General features: G+C 42.9%; 1 protein-coding gene across 1 annotated transcript; it reads right to left on the bottom strand.

Moving 5' to 3' along the window:
• Window positions 1-1,472: 1,472 nt before the first annotated feature.
• On the bottom strand, window positions 1,473-18,765 carry RDH8 (retinol dehydrogenase 8). Its single transcript, XM_026673855.2, has 6 exons — window positions 18,386-18,765; window positions 15,519-15,680; window positions 10,783-10,962; window positions 9,698-9,791; window positions 3,582-3,765; window positions 1,473-2,823 (listed from the first exon to the last, which is right to left on the bottom strand). Exons 1-6 carry the CDS (start codon window positions 18,489-18,491, stop codon window positions 2,599-2,601), a joined length of 951 nt encoding a protein of 316 aa, XP_026529640.1. The 5' UTR covers window positions 18,492-18,765; the 3' UTR covers window positions 1,473-2,598.
• Window positions 18,766-19,002: the final 237 nt, after the last annotated feature.

A 19,002-nucleotide genomic window follows, 5' to 3' on the forward strand; every position in this document is an offset into this window, starting at 1 on the left:
ATAATGCTGTTGCATTGGGAAAAACACAGCGCTTAGCTTAGAGGTGTGACTGGATGCTACCCTCTCATCCTTGTTTTCGCTCTGAATTTCAGCTTCGGATGCCATAGCAGAGGCTGCCTAGATTCCTGAGTACAGCGCCAAAAAGGAAGAAGAGGAAGGACTTAGAGCTGCTATTGGAATTACCCGATGGAGGTGACAAGAAAAAGGAAGAAGAAAAGCAAGCGCCAGGTAATGTACTGTATAGCAGTGAAGAGAGCAAGGGAGTTAAACTATAGTGCTGTAGCTGCTAAAGGCACCTTTTTGGTTCCTTGGACTGGAGCTGGGGTCTTCAACTTGGCAACTTTAAAATTTGTGGACTTCAACTCCCAGAATTCCTCCTCCAGTCATGTTAGCTCAGGAATTCTGGGAGTTGAAATCCACAAGTCTGAAACTTGCCAAGTGTGAAGACCCTTGGATTGGAGTATTCAAATGTAGGAGCTGCCACCTAGTGGCCCAAGGGAAGAAGGTTTTAAATGTAACAGCAATAGGTCTGCCTTCCTTTACTCTATATTTTTGCAAGTCTTGAGTGTTCGCAGTGAATGGAGCTCTGCTGTTCTGGAGACAATCCAAAGAAAAACCTGAAACTAGCCCTGTAACGGTAATGTAGTTAGCTCCACCTTAGAAGGCACCTTACCAGCAGAGAGATATTTGTGTACCCATGCACTCAAAAGACTAAAATGCTACTTGGTTAATATTTTGATTAGGGCCAATCACCATGACACAAAACTGTGTGCAGGCTTTCAAGCACTCCAGACCCCTTCTCCATGTGAGGCAGAACCTAAAGCAGGGTCTCCAAACTTGGCAACTTGAAGATTTGTGGACTTCAACTCCCAGAATTCCTCAGCTAGTCAAGCTGGCTGGGCAGTTCTGGGAGTTGAAGTCCACCAGTCTTAAAGCTGCCAAGTTTGGAGACTCCTGGCCCGAAAGCAAGGGGACAGTTTCTTCCTAATGGCTTCTCTCTTTTGAAAGACTTCTAGGGCAGGGGTTGCCAATCTTTTGGACCTTAGGGACCACCAAACTCATAATTTTAAATCCCGCGGACTACTAATATGAATTTTGACTGATGGTGGCTTGCTGATGTTGGTAGGAAAGTCGGTCCCATATTCCAGAGCTGCAGTAGTCATAGGACTGGCCCTTTGGTCATCCCGTAACAGCTGCTCCTCCGCCCAGGTGTACCGGCTTGCCATGGACTGGAGGAGATGCTCTGGGATGACCAAAGGGCCAGTCTTGTGACTACTGCAGCTCTGGAATATGGGACTGACTTTCCCACCCATGTCAGCAAGCCACCCTGGGGCGGATTTCCCTCCCCTGCCGTTGATCTTACCTTCCAGTTCCAGCTTGTGTGGCTCTATTCAAGGTAAGATTTGTGCTCAGCTGGAGGGTGGGGGCCAGTGGGTGGGTGAGCCATGTGGGTGGTGCAGCCTTTGTGTTCCCGTATAGCCTGGATTAATTGCTTTGGGAAAAGTGCTTGAGGGGGGACATTTCTCTGTGGACCACCAAAATTTTCTTGTAGACCACCAATGGTCCCCAGCCCACTGGTCGGCAACCACTGTTCTAGAGAACTCAAAACAGCACCTCCTGGTGGACCTAGTAAAGATAATTCAAATGACCACCCCCCTATTCCAAAAAACAGATTTATCAGACACATATGTCATCCTTACCTCTCTAACTTTGTTTTCTGTATAAAATTTCAGAATGATGACAGTTGCTCAGATTAAAATTGGCAACATCACTTGTGGAATGGTATCTTCTCTGCTCATAATAGCTATTTAAAACAAAACACAGAGGTCTGGGAAAGAGCAGCATGATTTTCCTTACATCCATAAAGGTTACCAGGGAGGATCAGAATCAAGTGAACAGCCAATGGAGTGAAGAACTTTGCACATTATCAGCAACTTTTCTGTCAGCTTGATTCTAGTCCAGAGATGGGCAAGTGCAACTCCCTTGCAAACTCTTCCAAAGGTTAAAAAAGAAAAAGTTGGGCTAAAGAATGTCAGTCTTATGTCATCCAGTGATTTTGCTAACTAGCCGTTTTAGCTGTTTGAAAAGTTGAATTGGGGGATTTAATCAGGAAAAAAAAATATTGCCCACCCCAGTGACCATGTTAATCATTAAAAATAGGTATGCCAAAACTGGCAAAGGGACCACAGAGGAAATTGTGAATGCTGGTCCATCCAGGGTTTCCAGTCAAGGCATTTCGTAGCTTTTACTTTCCTATTTATGCTAATAAGTTGCGTTTAATGGAGGTGACATGATTTGCCATTGCATGATGAATTGTGAGCTCTTCTTCCCAGTGTTTGTCCCCATGATTAGGATATTTGGACTTCTGATTTTTGCTGTGGAATCAACCTGCTGGCTCTGAAGAACTTGCTTAATCTGCCACCTCCCATCACTCTGACACCACACTACACAATCACCAGGACTTACTATCCTTAAAACAAAAATGGCTTTGTCCCTAGTAAAATCTCTTATACACATAAATGAATCTGGTTAGTAGTTTTTAGCAAGACATTTGAGGAGTGAGCATACACCACCATCAAGGCCATTCTCTGCTTGGTCTCAGGTAGGTGTGATCTGGCGCCGAAAACACCGACATGTAATGCATTTGAGGAAGCTTGTACAGATGTAGAAAAGTCTGGTGAAACGAAAAAGTAGGTTGTAATAGGCACTGACGGACAGTTCACCGGAGGTGTCGGCATACTTTAGGGCCACCAATGGTGTGTACAGAGGGTTTGTCTGGGTCCGGAATGGTGGGCGTTCTTTTGCAATGACATTGACCACAGCCTGTTAAAAAGCAAGTTGGAAAGAGATTGATGAGTTGGTGTATTTTAAAAAGTATTCATTTAAATCATTTCTCCTCCACTTTATCATTAAAACCATCCACTAGTGAAGCAGATTCCCTATCGTGGACATCCTTTCTTCTGCTTCCTCCTTGCTGTTAGAACCATAGTCCCCGAAATGTGAGATTGACTTACACATTTGTATGTTCTCTTCTGGAATCAGAAAGATCAAAGCATATTGTGATATATCCAAGATAGTCCCTTGAATTTCTAATTAAAAGGGTCTTAGGTTAATTGGACTAGGAAAGATATCCTTTGGCTGAGCCCTTGAAGAGCCTGAGCCAATCAAAACAGACATGAAAGTGGGGTGAGACAGGTCATTCAGGAAGATCAGGCAAAAAGTTGATTAGAGGTAGCTCACCTACTAGAACTATTCATGGAATACTAGGTGCATAACAGGGTAGGCAGATGAGAATGGGAAGGGAGAAACTGTTGCCAATAAAAATCACTGGAAGAGGGTGCATTCTGCTTTGTATGATGCCAACAGAACTTGATAAGCAAGATCTATCTATCTAGAACAGGAGTCTCCAGACTTGGCAAGTTTAAGACTTGTGGACTTCAACTCCCAGAATTCCTCAGCCAGGCTGAGGAATTCTGGGAGTTGAAGTCCACAAGTCTTAAAGTTGCCAAGTTTGGAGGCCCCTAATCTAGAAGAACTTTCCTTCTGTAGGCCCCTCACATCACTTGTGAGACTGCTCCTACCTTAGCCACAAACTCAGGGGACTGGCCCATGGTGGTGAATATTTCATGTGAGGCTGGTAAGTAGACCTCCTTGAAGCAGTGCACAGTGGCAGCATCAACTCCTGGAAACTGAGACTTGGCCACTTCCTCCATCAGCTTCATCTCAAATTCGGTGTTTATAGGGCCAGGCTCTACCAGAGAGATGCTGTACAGGAAAATCATCCAAAACAACAACACCCAGTTAGCATTTGGACCCAAAGGCCATTATATCAGAATTGGTCAATATATTATTTTCACAGATGGATCAGTCTTTTCCCCTGTTCTCTACCCCGCACCCTCAATCCTGGAAACCCCTCCTATGAAAGGCCTATTTTCTTTGTGGACTTCCAAAGCTTTTAACTTGCATAAAAATTATACATCTAGAACATCTATCCCATTCTTCCTCTTGAGTTGTCCTTCTGCGTGACCTCTTCAGTCAGGCTCTTCACTGTTGTATCTTTTTCACAGGACATTTTGCATCATTCTGTCTCATTTCATTGCAAAGTGAGTCCGTTGCCAGTGTTGCAAGTTGGGCAATGGCCCACTGAAAACCTTTTATGAACAGACACACAGGATCCAATGCGTCTTTGAATTATTATTAATTTATCAAAAGCACATAATGGACTTCTAAGACATGAACAGGCATGGCATTTCTGGTGAATATGAAATAACATTTATGGGACAAATGGGTAAGTCCTGTTTTGCTCTGAGCCCTTCCACTCCCCCATGAAATATTTTTTTTCCTTACTTGCAAATATTTTCTTAAATCTGTGTTCTTTTAGAAGGACTTTTTTCTCAGAAAGGAGGGATGGAAGGAGATGTCTCCAGATAATAGCAATAGCACTTAGACTTATATACCGCTTTATAGTGCTTTACAGCCCTCTCAAAGCGGTTTATGGAGTCAGCCTCTTGCTCCCAACAATTTGGGTCCTCATTTTACCCACCTCGGAAGGATGGAAGGCTGAGTCAACCTTGAGCCTGGTAGGATTCGATCTGCCAAATTGCAGTGGGAGTAGCTTGCAGTGCTGCACTCTAACCACTGTGCCACTGAGGCTCCTCTGTTAATGCTGAGTATGCATTGCAGGGATTTGGGTTAAATTCATTGTGTTTTCAAGATCCAGGAGATTTATCTTGGGAACCCAGAGGTCCTGTCTCTGCTGTGTTGGATGAAAAAACTACAGATGAGTCCAGGTTAACCTTAACAACCCCTGATCACTCATGGCTTGAGGGGACAATGCTGTAAGGCCAATCTGGCCCCAGGTTTGCAGAGCTGCTGATTTTTGGATGCTTAGGACCTTGCCTACTCTTCTAGCCTGCTGCTCAATTGCCCTATTCTTTCAGTCCCAGCCTGCTTGCTTCTGAAGTTGACTCTTCAGGTGCGTTGCTTTTTTGCCCCTCAAAATTGGCCATTCCGGTCTACTGGTTTCTTCTTGGCTTTCAATTTTGGCTTCTTAGGATGGAAACTAGCTTCTGGGTTGTCTTAGGCTAGATAGCATGTTAAAGCCTGAATGAAGAGCCCAAGTTTCTTAGCAGTTCTGGCTGGCTGGAGGAATCAAATGGGCTTAATTTAACAGCAATGCACCAGGCTATGGCTCATTCATACTGAGCCAGAATTCTGAATAATTCCAGGTTGATGGGATATCTGATTATGGCCAATACCTAGCATGAATAAGGTTATTGTGGCTATAGTCACACATTTGTATGATTACACAATCATACCCCAATTCACTGACTTCCAGATGTGCTGGAAACAACTATTATCCCCAACTAGCACAGCTATTGATCACTGGCTCGGTATATAAGTTTTAACTCTCCCTTGCTTTGTTTTAGCTAGTTTGTGCCAGAAATACTTTTTGTTGTTTTTCTTTTTTTTCCCCTTTACACATTGATAATGTTTTGAAATTCAAATTTAGAACATGGCATTATAATAATAGTAATTAAGACTAATGTTTTCTCAGCTTTATTTTTCTTGCTGGCTGCAACAGGCTTAACCCCAAATGACTCCTTTAGACTCATAACAATACTCATGCCAACGTTTGTACTTTACTACATCGTCTCCAATTCTTCCAGCTTTGGCTTTGGATGTGAAAAAGAAATATGGTGACTCTGAATTTAATTAAAGCACAGATTTTCGTTTTTAAATTATTAACAAATGTTGGCTTGCAACGGCAGTGCAAAATTTGTATTTCATACTAAAAACATCCAACAAGGTCTTGTTTCAAGGCACATTGGGTATACTACCCTGATTTACAGTGCAGATGTTAAATCCACCAGATTTTGGGGGATGATAATTTATGAGTTTTATGATCTAGGGAGCAATCTGCATACCTAATATTTACTTACACGATTGTATGCAGGATATGTATGCATCTTATCTTGTGAGACGGTGGGATTTTGCTAGCTTTGGCATGTCAGTTTCCCCCTATCTTTGCTCTCTTCAGACTACTAATCCCAGAATTCCTAGCTAACATGGCCAAAGCAAGGAATCCCGGGAAGGGCAACACATCTGGGGAGAAGGAACTGTGGAGTGCAGCCTAAAATTTCCATTTGCCTTCATCACGGGCTTCCTAGAGCTGCCTTTCAAAAATACTTGGTGTAATAGAATTTAGAGCTGATCTTTGGGAAGAAATGAGTGAGCTATTGCAGGAAACCTTACACATGTCAGAGGGCACCAAGGATTTCAACCCCGAGCTACAAATATTGGGTCTATGACAATTCTCCATGGCCAACTCGCCACAGGACAACTCGCTGCAGGACAAGAGTTACACTAATATCAAAGAAATGGTGGAATAGAATCATTAAAGGATGAAAAAGGAGGGACAGAATGAAATGTGAATGGCAAAAATTAAAATATTTTTACATTTATTGTAAATAATTAAATAGAATTGTTAAATTGTTCCATGGTGAGTTGGCCATGGCAAGTTGGACGCTGTGAATTGGCTGCAGTGAGTTGGCCATGGCAAGTTGTCCCATTCTGACAAATATTCCCCTTTGCTGAAACCTTACAAAGTAATGAGAGGGAACCACAAAATGTGAAGTCGAAATAGTCTTGATGTTCTTTAATAGAAAGATGAGATAGAGGGAAACTTGAACAGGCTTTTAAAATTTTATCACACTCTTACTACATTGGAAGCCAGCTGAGAATGGTGGTTAAAGGTTGGAAACCAAGGGACAAGTTCAGTTCCTGCCTTAGGAATGAAGCCAGCTGGGTGACTCTGGGCCAGTTTCTCTCTCTTTCAGCTCTAGGAAGGAGGCAAGGACAAACTACAGGTAGTCCTCAACTTACAACAGTTTGTTTATTGGCCAAAGTTACAACAGGCACTGAAAAAAGTGAATCATGACTGTTTTTCACACTTCTAATTGTTGCGGCTTCCCCATGGTCACATGATCAAAATTCAGATGCTTGGCAACTGACTCATGTTTGATGGTTGCAGTGTTTCTGGGTCATGTGGTTCCCTTTTGCGACCTTCTGACAAGCAAAGTCAATGGGGAAGCCAGATTCACTCAACAACCGTGTGACCAACCTATAGTTCTGAGAATGTTGCCAAGAAAACTGCAGACACCTGTGGCCAAAAGTAGGGCTTAAAGGCACCCAAACAAAACAAAGCATCCCTGACTAAAGTAAAGAACCTTCCCAGAATTCTTGCCATCCCTGTTTCTTGACCTGGCCTACCTTGAAAGGTTTGCATTTGGATGCTGTGATATATCTGCTAGATGGAGGTTGTATTGATACTTGGAACTGTCCAAGAATGAGTAGAGGGGTGCCCATGGGGGGTGGGTGGGATTAAATACACCAAGAGGGCAATCACAAGTAGGCAATCAAATCCTTGCTCCTTTTTTATGTGCAGTGTGCTGTAAAAAGGGTGGGACTTCAACTACATAGTCATGGCTCCCATGTTGACAAGTTCTTCCCCGTCCCGTTAGGGCAGGGGTCTGCAACCTTAAATACTCAAAGAGCCATTTGGACCCGTTTCCCACAGAAAAGAAAACACTGGGAGCTAATAATTTAACAACCAGTGTGACTGGATGGGCATGGCCAACTCTACATCGCTCACTCCCACACAGTCACCTCTTGCTCTGGAATATCGAATGAGTCTCCATCCCCCACCATCCCGCTTACCTTCTCAGGCCAGGCGAGGAGTGACGGGGAGGGGAGGGGCCAGCCAGTGGTGGGATCAGCCGACAGGAGCTGCAGCAGAGGGCCAAAAGAGCCGCATGTGGCTCCAGAGCCACAGGTTGCAGACACCTGCCCTAGGGCCTCACATTGTGTATCCCCGGAAAAGCCCAAAGCTAAAGGAGTTCTAAAATGTTCCAATTGTCTTTGGCCAGGAAGAAACAGGATTTTCCACAGCTGTGAAAATCCTCCTTGGTTATCACATTTTGCTGAATGGCAAAGGCTTTCATTATAAAGAAAATGTTTACGGTGCCTTGGTTGTGAGGTTATTAATCATGTTTTGTGCTGTTTCAAAAGTGCTAATCTGTGCTAGCATGTTTTCTGCTGCTATTTTATAGATTTCACTTAAAGCCTGTTTAATTTTCAATTACATTATTGGCTAAATCGTCTATGAGCTTCCTTAGCTATTTTAAAAAAAATATGTACCGTATTAGGAACATCAGATATGAAATGTCGGCATCAGAATTGGGACATCATTAACTAATTTAAAAGCATCATTGATTATTGCTAATATTACTAGTCAGGAACATGGAATGCTTTAATGTCTGAGCGCCTGCAAATCATCATCTCCTTCGCTAATATTTGAGAGCATAAAAATAGAGGCATGGGCCCAATTGCTCTTACAAATAGTGGCTAGGATATATACCTGTTTTCATGCAGCAGCAAAGCACCCATGTCATCCTTTGATGATTCCCCACTCAAATACTGTACTATTTTTTTTTTAAGGCCAACTTTCAGAAGAGCATCTCTTGAAAGATTTCCATCCTATCATGAGAGATCTCAAGAGTCTTTATTGTTTTTTCATTTTTCCTTCTTTTATGATTTTGTGCTATTTCTGCTGAAACTGAAAATGTTGTTGAGCATGAATATAAGAACCCAGATGCACATGAGGCTAAATAATATGCAGGTGCCCACATAATGTTTGCTTTATGGTAATGTAAAGTGCCTGGAAAGGGGTAGCCTCTGACATTAAATTGCTTTGTATCCTAATGATTTTTATTAACTGGTTCCTAGTATGATTTGATTGCTTATTGTACTTTATGACTATTAGTAAGTGTTGTACCTGATGATTCTTGACTCTTGATGAATGTATCTTTTCTTTTATGTATACTGAGAACATTTGCACCAAGGCAAATTCCTTGTGTGTCCAATCACACTTGGCCAATAAAGAATTCTATTCTATTCTATTTTATTCTATTCTATTCTATTCTATTCTATTCTATTCTATTCTATTCTATTCTATTCTATTCTATTCTATTCTATTCTATTCTTCTCCCAATCTGCTTTTCTGCCTGTTGTACAGGTTCTCCCCGCTTGGTACTTAGAGTAGAAAATAAAACCAAAGAGGACTCCTTCCTTGGATTCAGAGCCCAAGGCCCCCTCCCTTCTCAATTCTGTCTATATATGGAGAAACTGATTTCAGTTCAGAAGATGCTGAGTAGCTTCCATCACTCCACCTGGGAGCACCAAATGACTTTAGGGTAGGGGTGTCAAACTCAAGGCCTGCGGGCTGGATCTTTCCCATGGGGTGCTTAGATCTGGCCCATAGGGCTGCTCTGGAAACAGCGAAGGACCAGACCTCCCGATCTCCATTTTCGCTGGCAGAAGGTTGCAGGAGGCCATCCCAGCTGAAAATGGAGGTTGGGAGCCCATTTCCGCTGGCAGTGCGCTCGGGCCGCCACAGGCGCCCCCGACATGAGTGATGTCAAGCTGGCCACGCCCACTCCAGCCCTCCAAGATCAAACACAACCCTCATGCGGCCCTCAATGACACAGCCTTGCTCTAGTCTAGAGGGACAGAAGCTAGGGGGGCTCTCCAATTCTGCCTGCCCTCCAGGATCTTACTGACACCCCCCCCCACTTTCTCCTATTTTTGATTGCCACCTCTCTCCTCAAAGTGGCTGGATTGGCTCTGTTTCACTCACAAGATATTGAATTTGAGAAGCTGCACAGCAAGGCTTTCACAGAAACCCTCGATGGCAAACTTGGAGGCAGCATAGACATCGTTGAAAGGGATACCTGGCAAGGAAGCAGAAGGGTAATGTAAGTTTTCGGTTTGTTCCATCTATTCTTATATTTTTCAAAAGTCCTTCACTGCTTTAGAAAAGTGGACAGAATTGGAAAAAACGCCATGGGCCTGCTCAGAAAAACAATGGGAGTAGATGGTTACTAAGCATCTTTTTACCAAGGGCAAATGGGGGGTCCCTCTAATTTCCAGATTACTTCAATTTGCCACTTTTTAAAGAGCAAATGGGCACATATGCAGATAAAGGACTAATTTTCAGCCGTTCTGTTGTTGTTTTTTTAATTTTTCAGAGAGTGCCTCTGAAATAAATACAGAATCCAAGCGCATACTCGGAAATCAAGATGAACCTTGAAAGTGCTTTGGTTTGGTAGCATGTTAGGTTTCCACTGAATTGCTTAAAAATCGGTCCAGTGTCTTCCAGAAGTGATGGGCTTCCACTTCCATTCCATGTGGTAAGTCTGTATGGAGGGAAATTAGAAGGCTGAAGTCTATGAGAAAACAGGGGAAAATTGAAGCTGTTTAAAACAAGAATTTTGCACTCAAATAAAAATGTGAGGATGGCTGATTGAATGGTTGGGGATTGAGATCCTGAAATGGGAGGTATATATTACAGCCTATATAAATCAGGTATTTTGTAATGAGGGACAGAAGGAAACTTATAGTCAAGTAAAGCCAGAATTGTGTATTATCTTGACACACACAGAGCCTCATTTGCCAATGTAAGAGGAGCTGCAAATGTGAAAATTGGAGTTGTTCAGAATATTTTTAATGAATGTATTTGATCCCTGATGTTGAAAGTTGGGATGTGAGGTGCGGAATATGATCTCACAAGAGACTATGAAATCTGTATATCCATAACAATCTTTAAATCCATAACATCTAGGGAGCTAGGACACGGCTTTATAGAGGCATTGATTTAGAATAAGGGCTTTGCTTTCTCTTTACCGCCACTGCCCACCCGCAAGCCAGGTGCACTGTTCATACCTTGCAATCCCATGACACTGCTGATGACCACAATGTGCCCTTTCTGATGCTGTTTCATTGCAGGAAGCACAGCCTTGATCATGCGGACGGCACCAAAGAAGTTGGTCTCAAAGATGTGTTTCATGGCATCGATGCTGATGGTTTCCAGGGGCCCAATGAGCCCCACACCGGCATTGTTCACTGAGAAACACAAATCCCACCAATTTAAAACATTACTCTCTACTAATCCTCTTAACTCTGTAGTATCTTGCACTCCTGCAGCAATGTCCTCTATGGAGACCGCCATTTTGTTTCTGCTTTGGGTTCTGTTGCTCTTTATCCAGATTCCTTTTTTCCTGCTCCTTCATTCAAGTACTTTAGGAACAGCTCTTATTTCTTTGATGAAAGGGATTCATCTGCTTTTCCTATCAAAAGGGTGGTTTTCCTCAATAGGAAAGCAAAGTGACTGTTTTGTGGAAGCAACTCAGTGGTTGGGCCTAGCCAATGCAACAGAAGACTAGTTGTCACAAGTATGGCCAAAGTGCTGGGTTAGGACTGAAATAGTCAGCCCTTTGAGATACGTAGGTCAAGAAGCTACATTGCAGGGATTCCATAAATGCTGCTTTATTGCTGTAGGCATACTAACATTAATATTAAGTCTTGAAAATTCTCTCTGCTGCATTTTATACTAAAAAAAATCAAAATGGGGTTATTATTTTGACTATTTTTCTGACATGTCATTTTATCAATGGGCTGTGTAATCTCTTCTCTAAGTCCCTCTAATGCAGGGGTCTCAAACTCAATTTACCTGGGGGCCGCTGGAGGCAGAGTCTGGGTGAGGCTGGGCCGCATAAGGATTCCACAAAAATGTTGTTAAAAAAATATCCTCAAATGTCATCAACAGTTAATGATTTCTCCAATACATGAACTGTCCTGAACACATGAATGGAACATTGAATGAAGATCATGAACAGTTCCTCAGAACATGGCTTCTCCAGCTTACTCCTTGCTGCCAGAGACTTGACAACGCTTCCTCTCACATATTTGAGCCACATTTGGCTTGAGAGAGGAGGCACTTGAGACCCTCAGTATGGCTTGAAGATGATGATCAGTAAGTCTGGACCTGTACTTGGACTTGTTAAAGTTCAGGGTGGAGAAGAAGCCACGACGAGGAACGGCGGGCGAGACTTCCTTCAGAGGTCCATTCCCTGCGGGCCGCACTAATATTATACTTTCATATCACGGTGGGGGCCACAGGATATCGTCCTGCGGACATGTCATTTTATCAATGGGCTGTGTAATCTCTTCTCTAAGTCCCTCTAATGGCTGGCTTCCTTCCTTCCTTCCTTCCTTCCTTCCTTCCTTCCTTCCTTCCTTCCTACCTACCTACCTACCTATCTACCTATCTACCCACCTACCATCTACCTGGCTTTCTCATACCTTCTCCAAGGTCAATTCTGAATGTTTTTGCAAATTATACATCTAGTACAGGGGTCTCCAACCTTGGTAACTTTAAGCCTGGAGGACTTCAACTCCCAGAATTCCCTAGCCAGCAAAGCTGACCCCTGATCTAGAAAGATGAAAACATAAGTTTTGACTTCACACTGTGAATTTTCATAGTGCCTGGATTTGCAATCTCTCAATTGAAGTCCACCCACCCATCCATCCACGTCTCTTTTTTTCCTCCAGAGACATTTTTACCTCATTTGAAAGAAGTCTCTACTCCGCTTTTAAATTATGTTTCCTTTAAAATAATGAAAAATGTCAACCATGCAACATTGAATAAAAACTAATTAAAAGAACAAAACGAGAATTGCCTAGACATTCCCCAAAGAAGAGGGAAGATCTATTTCAGTTAATTTAGTAGGTAATTGAATGGGTTTTTTTTTTAAATGTTGGATATATTTCCTGACTTTCCTCCAGGAGTTTAAGAAGGACCATACCGATGCTTTTTCCCTCCCGCAATTCATGGCTGCCTGTGCCTCTCTAATCTGCAATCTAATGGTGGGCTGTACTGCCTCTACGACTTGGGGGGAAGGCTGTTTGTAGAGAATCCAGTGTTTTAGGCCTTCCCACTCCAACACCTTGTAGATGCTTTGGAGTACAATTTGCATTGGCCATGTTGAATGTTGGGATTTGTGGTCCACATGTCCGAAAGGCATCCAATTATAAAAAAAGTTATTCAATTCTTCAGAACGATATTAATTCTGGGGTTTTATTCTTTCCATCCCAACAAAATATTACATTATGTAAAGGAGCCTGAGACTGCCCTATCTGTGCACATCATCTGCCAATGATTGTTTTTTACTGGTAGTCCAGTGGTGGGATTCAATTTTTTTTACTACCGGTTCTGTGGGCGCGGCTTGGTGGGCGTGGCAGGGGAAGGAGACTGTAAAATCTCCAGTCAGAGGTGGTGTTTGCCGGTTCTCTGAACTACTCAGAATTTCTGCTACCGGTTCTCCAGAACTGGTCAGAACCTGCTGAATACCACCTCTGCTGATAGCTCCATTCTAAGCCCCCTTCTTCACCTCGGTGTGGAACATGTGTTACTCTCCGTGGGTTTCCCTGTGCACGTGTACATACAAGCACATGGAACTACTCAAGGTGAGTGCAGAAATATATATATATTCACACAAACACATGCAACTATATTAAAGAGAAAGAAATAGCCCTCAGTGGCCCCATGTGATACAGGGTTTTGAAAGAATTCCAGAACCGAGAAGCAGAGAAGATTAAATTGACTCTTTTATCCAAAGAAGAGAATACATTTTAATTTTGTTTCTATTTGGACATTGATTTTGTGCTTGCAATAGGAAAAATATATATGAAACTTTGATTTTGTTTTCGCTGATTAGATAGATTGGTTGCTATAGAAATGGCTAGTACTATACTGTGGTGTAAAAAGTTGAGGTTGTAATATTATCTTCTATTGTGTTAAAGAGAGTTGGAAGATGGTGACTTTTTCTTTCCTTTTCCTTCTTTACTCCACATTTTCTTTTTTTCCCTCCCCCCTCCAATTTTCTACTTTTAAAATGTCTCTTTGTATTTGATAAATTAATAAAAAATGTATTACATAAAAAAAGAAAGAATTCCAGAACCCATGCTCTTTTCCTTACTTTCTTTTTTAGGGCGTTCTGTGAACTACTTTACGTGAAGTAATTTGGTTGTCGGGATGAGCATACTTTGCATCATATTTATGTGCAATCTATGTTGATTGGTGATAAAAAAAAATATGGCTTTAATTCTGACGCCCAAAAACATTATTCCTACAGTCAACTGGAAATATGCAATGCTAGTAATTTAGTGCACACATTGTATCTCAAGAGTTCACTCCCAGTGTGGAACTCAGTTGGAATTTGGCAATTTGTTTGCATGCATGCACGCAATAAAATCTGTTTTGTGTATTTGGAAAGTTAATATTGTCTTGGCCATAAACCATCATGATCTCGAAAAGCAGGTGAAGAAAAAAGATGTTTTGAAACATCTGTTTTAAAGTTATTACAGGATTCTGGGCCCTCTAACTGTATATTGCATAGTGAATATTATATGTAAAAGACTTGGAATAAATGGTCAGAAATATATAACAGCCAATGTTATCTAACACCGCTTCCATCTCACCTTGGAGCCAAAAGGCTCAAGTGACCCTGGGAAGAGGCCAATTCTCAAGGGCAGAAGGGGAGAACAAGAATTAGAGATCAGGCTTAGCCTTAGAGGAAGGAAGGGGGAATTATGAAATTTCCAATCCAGCGCTCCCTTCACTCAAGCCTAATAAGGAAAGCTCCAGGATCTCTGAGTTTGAGCTACAATTATGAAAGGCAGAAATGCAAAACCCATCAAATAAACATTTGGGGATGCTGTTTAGTTTGAAGGAATTTGGGCAGAAGAACCCACCCCAGCTTTCCTTCCTCGTGAGAACTGGTTTTAATGCAGTGCAATACTCAAAGCAATTGTTCTCAACCTGAGCAACTTTAAGATGAACAGGATGGCAATGACGATGACTATTGCTTAAACTAACTAGAACCAGACAACACACCATTTATATAGATATTGAAATTGTTGCTCCTTCTGTACATAGTAAAAAAAAATATATTTGAAAAAAAGAAAAAAAAAGATTGAGGATTTCAACTCCCGGAATGCATACTGGGTGGGGAATTCTGGGAGTTGAAATCCACATGCCTTAAAGTTGCTCAGGTTGAGAAACCCTTTTCAACCTGGTGACCTACAGATTGTAGTTCTGATCACCAGTATGTATAGCTGTGACGCATTGTCATCCTTTCACACACATAGCATATGAGTGCTGTAGCGCAGTTGCGCTGAAATGATGGAACTTGCATGCATCAGAATCAGAGGTGGTATTCAGCCGGTTCTGACGTGTTCTGGAGAACCGGTAGTGGAAATGTTGAGTAGTTCGGAGAACCAGCAAACACCACCCCTGACTGGCCCTTCCCCCATCTATTCTCTGCCTCCTGAGTCCCAGCTGATGGGCTGGGTCTTCTTTTGTTGCTCTGCATAGGAGAACAGAGCTGGAAAGCAGGTTAGTGAGGTGGGGAGGGGATGGGGATTTTGCAGTGACCTTCCCATGCCTTGCCCACCATGCCACAGCCACCACGCCATGCCCCCAGAACCAGTAGTAATTTTTTTTGAATCCCACCACTAATCAGAATAATTTATTATCAAGCACAATTCCCCTTAGCTTTGTATCATAAATGTGAGCCACCCGCAGCCTATTTAGAAAACCTTTCCTCCAGAACACCTACCTAACACATCCAGCTGTTTCTCAGGAAGGCTGTTAATGCATTCAGCTACAGATTCATCACTACAGACATCCAGGCGCCGAATGGTGAGGGTCTGGTTGAGTGTGTCCCCCGCTGCCACCTCCAGCTTGTCCTTTTTGCGCAGGTCACGCATTGTGGCAATGACTAGAAGGGAGAAAGAGCTTAAATGTAAGTTGCTCATTCCATGGATAGACGGGAGGCTGAGACGTTGAACAGTGGAAGACAAGAAACTTATACAAGGAAGGTCAGAATTATTTATCTGTTAAGATACCTAAAATAACTTGAAGAATGTAGTAACAATAAAGTGAGGTCAAGGATGAAAACATTGCCCCAGGACCCTTGCATATATTAACCATTGCACTGGAAACCTGGAATAGGTTTAACTTTGACTTGAAAACATGCATGGAATGCAGCATACTAGTCATTTTCTTAGGTCTCCGTAGTTATATAGTCTTAACCATAGGTGGGATTCAAATTTTTTTTACTACTGGTTCTGTGGGCATGGCTTGGTGGGCATGGCAGGGGAGGGATACTGTAAAATCTCCAGTCAGGGGGTATTTGCCGGTTCTCTGAACTACTCAAAATTCCCACTACCGGTTCTCCAGAACTGGTCAGAACCTGCTGAATGCCATCTCTGGTCTTAACTAAAAAAAATGTTGACTGAGATTGTGTGCCAGTCTGTTTTCTGTCTTTCTAATTCCCTACTTACCAGGAGGCACAGTTTACAAACTACCCCGTCTTGGTATTTGAAAGTGCAAAGGAGAGTTTTGGTGGAATGATTACAAATGCAGGTAATCCCTGACTTCAGCAGTTTGTTTAAGTGGCCATTCAAAGTTAAAACGGCACTGAAAAAAGTACTTGTGATCATTTTTCACACTTACGACTTACGGTCACATGATCAAAATTCAGGTGCTTGGCAACTGGTTCATATTTATGCCAGTTGCAGTATCCCAGGGTCACCTTTTGTGACCTTCTGACAAGCAAAGTCAATGGGGAAGCCAGATTCCCTTAACTAACTTAATAGCTGGGATGTTTCACTTAACAACTCTGGCAAGGGAGGTCGTAAAATGAGGCAAAGTTTACTTAACAAATGTCTCATTTAGCAATAGAAACGTTGTTGTAAATCGAGGACTACCAGTAATAATCCACCTGAGCACAGTATTGTAAGTTAAACCTCCTCAATACTTTCTTGGGGAGATGGCAACAAAGAACAGGAAGCTACAAGGAGCTGACAGCCTGGGATGCTGGTATTCAGAGAGCTCTCCCTCCCAGACAGGCTCTTCTGTTGTGCAACAGACTGTATCAGCCATCCAACGTCCAGAAGGGCTGCTCAAAGGAGGGAAGGCTGGCTCTTGGCCAGGGTTCAGCAGGGTAATTGAGGATTCATGCTTTGTAAGCTTCTTAAGGGTCATGATGCCAAATCCCTCTGTGTCTAATCTCCTCTTTGAGGGTGAACTCTGTACATGTGGGGTGTGTGTGTGTGTGTGTGTTGTAGGCAGAGGAGAGAGAATCGGTTGTGAAGAGCATGGACAGTGTAATAAACAATTCATCAGTAGCTATTTTCTTATTAAAAAGTAGCCCTTCCAAGAAATCCTTGAGACATTTGTCCACATGGCATGTACTGCTATCCAGCATGCTCTCTGTTGTTATCCATTCAACTTTTCTATCACTGCACACTTTGGGGATACATAAGGTAGGGGACATGGTGGCTCAGTGGCTAAGACGCTGAGCTTGTCGATCAGAAAGGTTGGCAGTTTGGCGGTTCGAATCCCTAGCACCATGTAACAGAGTGAGCTCCCCTTACTTGTCCCAGCTTCTGCCAACCTAGCAGTTCAAAAGCATGTAAAAATGCAAGTAGAAAAATAGGAACCACTTTGGTGGGAAGGTAACCGTGTTTCATGCGCCTTCGGTGTTTAGTCATGCCGGCCACATGATGTCTTCAGACAGTGCTGGTTCTTTGGCTTTGTAACAGAAATGAGCACTGCCCCCCTATAGCCGGAAACAAACTAGCACATATGTGCAAAGGGAACCTAAGGTACAAATGTAACTTCCCCAAGGAATCCTTGTGTTAGGCATATAGCCTTTTCTATAGCCCTGATGCCCATTGGACTCAGTATGTTCGTGATCACCCCTTTTTTTTGCTAAAAGGCCATCTCCTATAGCAGACGGAGAAAGAAAGGCAGAACCGGAATAGAAGGTTGGAGGAGAGAGAGAATTGTTGGCATTGATTGACATTCTTACCATTCCTGAGTCCCCTGGCATCTGAGCTTGGTTACGCAAGCAGCCTTTAGAAATAGTCTGCATCCACACCCAGCCAGTTGGTTGAGCAAAGGGCAGTTAATGTGACACGATGGAGACAGGGAAAAGAATGGGGGAATGAAGAGCCCATGCAGCCGGAGACCCAACAGCATGCAAAGTAGTCCAAAAGGCAAGGATGCAAGAACCAAAAGTAGACAGAATATAATATTGGGATTCAAGTGGCCTCCTGACTTTGGGGTAACTTTGGACAAAACGGTTTTGGGCCGAGTTGACAAGGAAGAGCTGAAAGCTCACTGGATGCAAAGGTGCCATGATGGGCATTGGGGAAACAGACCAGATGTTACGCAGAACCCTGTGTAAGAAAGCTTACACAGTGAGTCAAGGGAACTGATGGGGCCAGGCTGCATTCTTTTAGTTCTCCCAATTAGCTATCACTCCCAACCTCTAGTTCCGGAATCCCCTTCGGAAAAATCTGTCCAGTTTTTCCATTAACTTACCCCGTCTAGAAAAAGACCAGAGTGTCCAGAGTCCTCTGAGTATCGCATCTCAGTTATCCCATCCCCACCCTCTTTCAGATACCCTGATCTCACCGTGAAATCGCCTTCCTGGATCCCGTGCTAGTTGCACTGCCATGCACAGCCCGATGCCCGAGGAGCAACCGGTGATCAGCACAATGCGTGGAACTGCCTTGGCCATGGCTGAGCTGCAGTGAAGTGTGCCTGAAAGGATCAGGCTGGAAAGGCAACAGTAAAATCCAACATGTGATCCAGGGATCAGCTTGAAGCCTTGAGAGGGTGATAAGGTGGAGGCAGTGCCTAACTCCTATAGGCAGATGATTAACCCTCCCAACCTGCATCGGCCTTTCCCAAAGTATCTCCTTCATTCCTTTCAGCTGTTTGCTGAGCAGTGGTGGGCCACGATTGCAGCCTACTCTCTAATACCTGCGAAACTCTAAAAACTAAAGAGAGAGAAAAAATATTAAATGAATTATAAACTGCCACAGTGTGCACTGTTAATCATTAAGTTTTAAACAAACTACCATCCTCCGATTGTAATGTGTATATGGGAAAGACCACAAGACACAGGCTCAAAAGACTCTGGGAATAGTCAGATAAGAAACTGCATAGCTGCTATGCACTCTCTTATCCGACCATACCCTCTAGGCGGCCTTATCTTCCCAAAGTCTTTCCCACATTGTATCAATTGA

The sequence above is a fragment of the Notechis scutatus genome, chromosome 2 (genome assembly GCF_049901735.1).
Source record: "Notechis scutatus isolate UNSWTSFEM ecotype Mainland chromosome 2, rNotScu1.2, whole genome shotgun sequence".
Taxonomy (NCBI): domain Eukaryota; kingdom Metazoa; phylum Chordata; class Lepidosauria; order Squamata; family Elapidae; genus Notechis; species Notechis scutatus.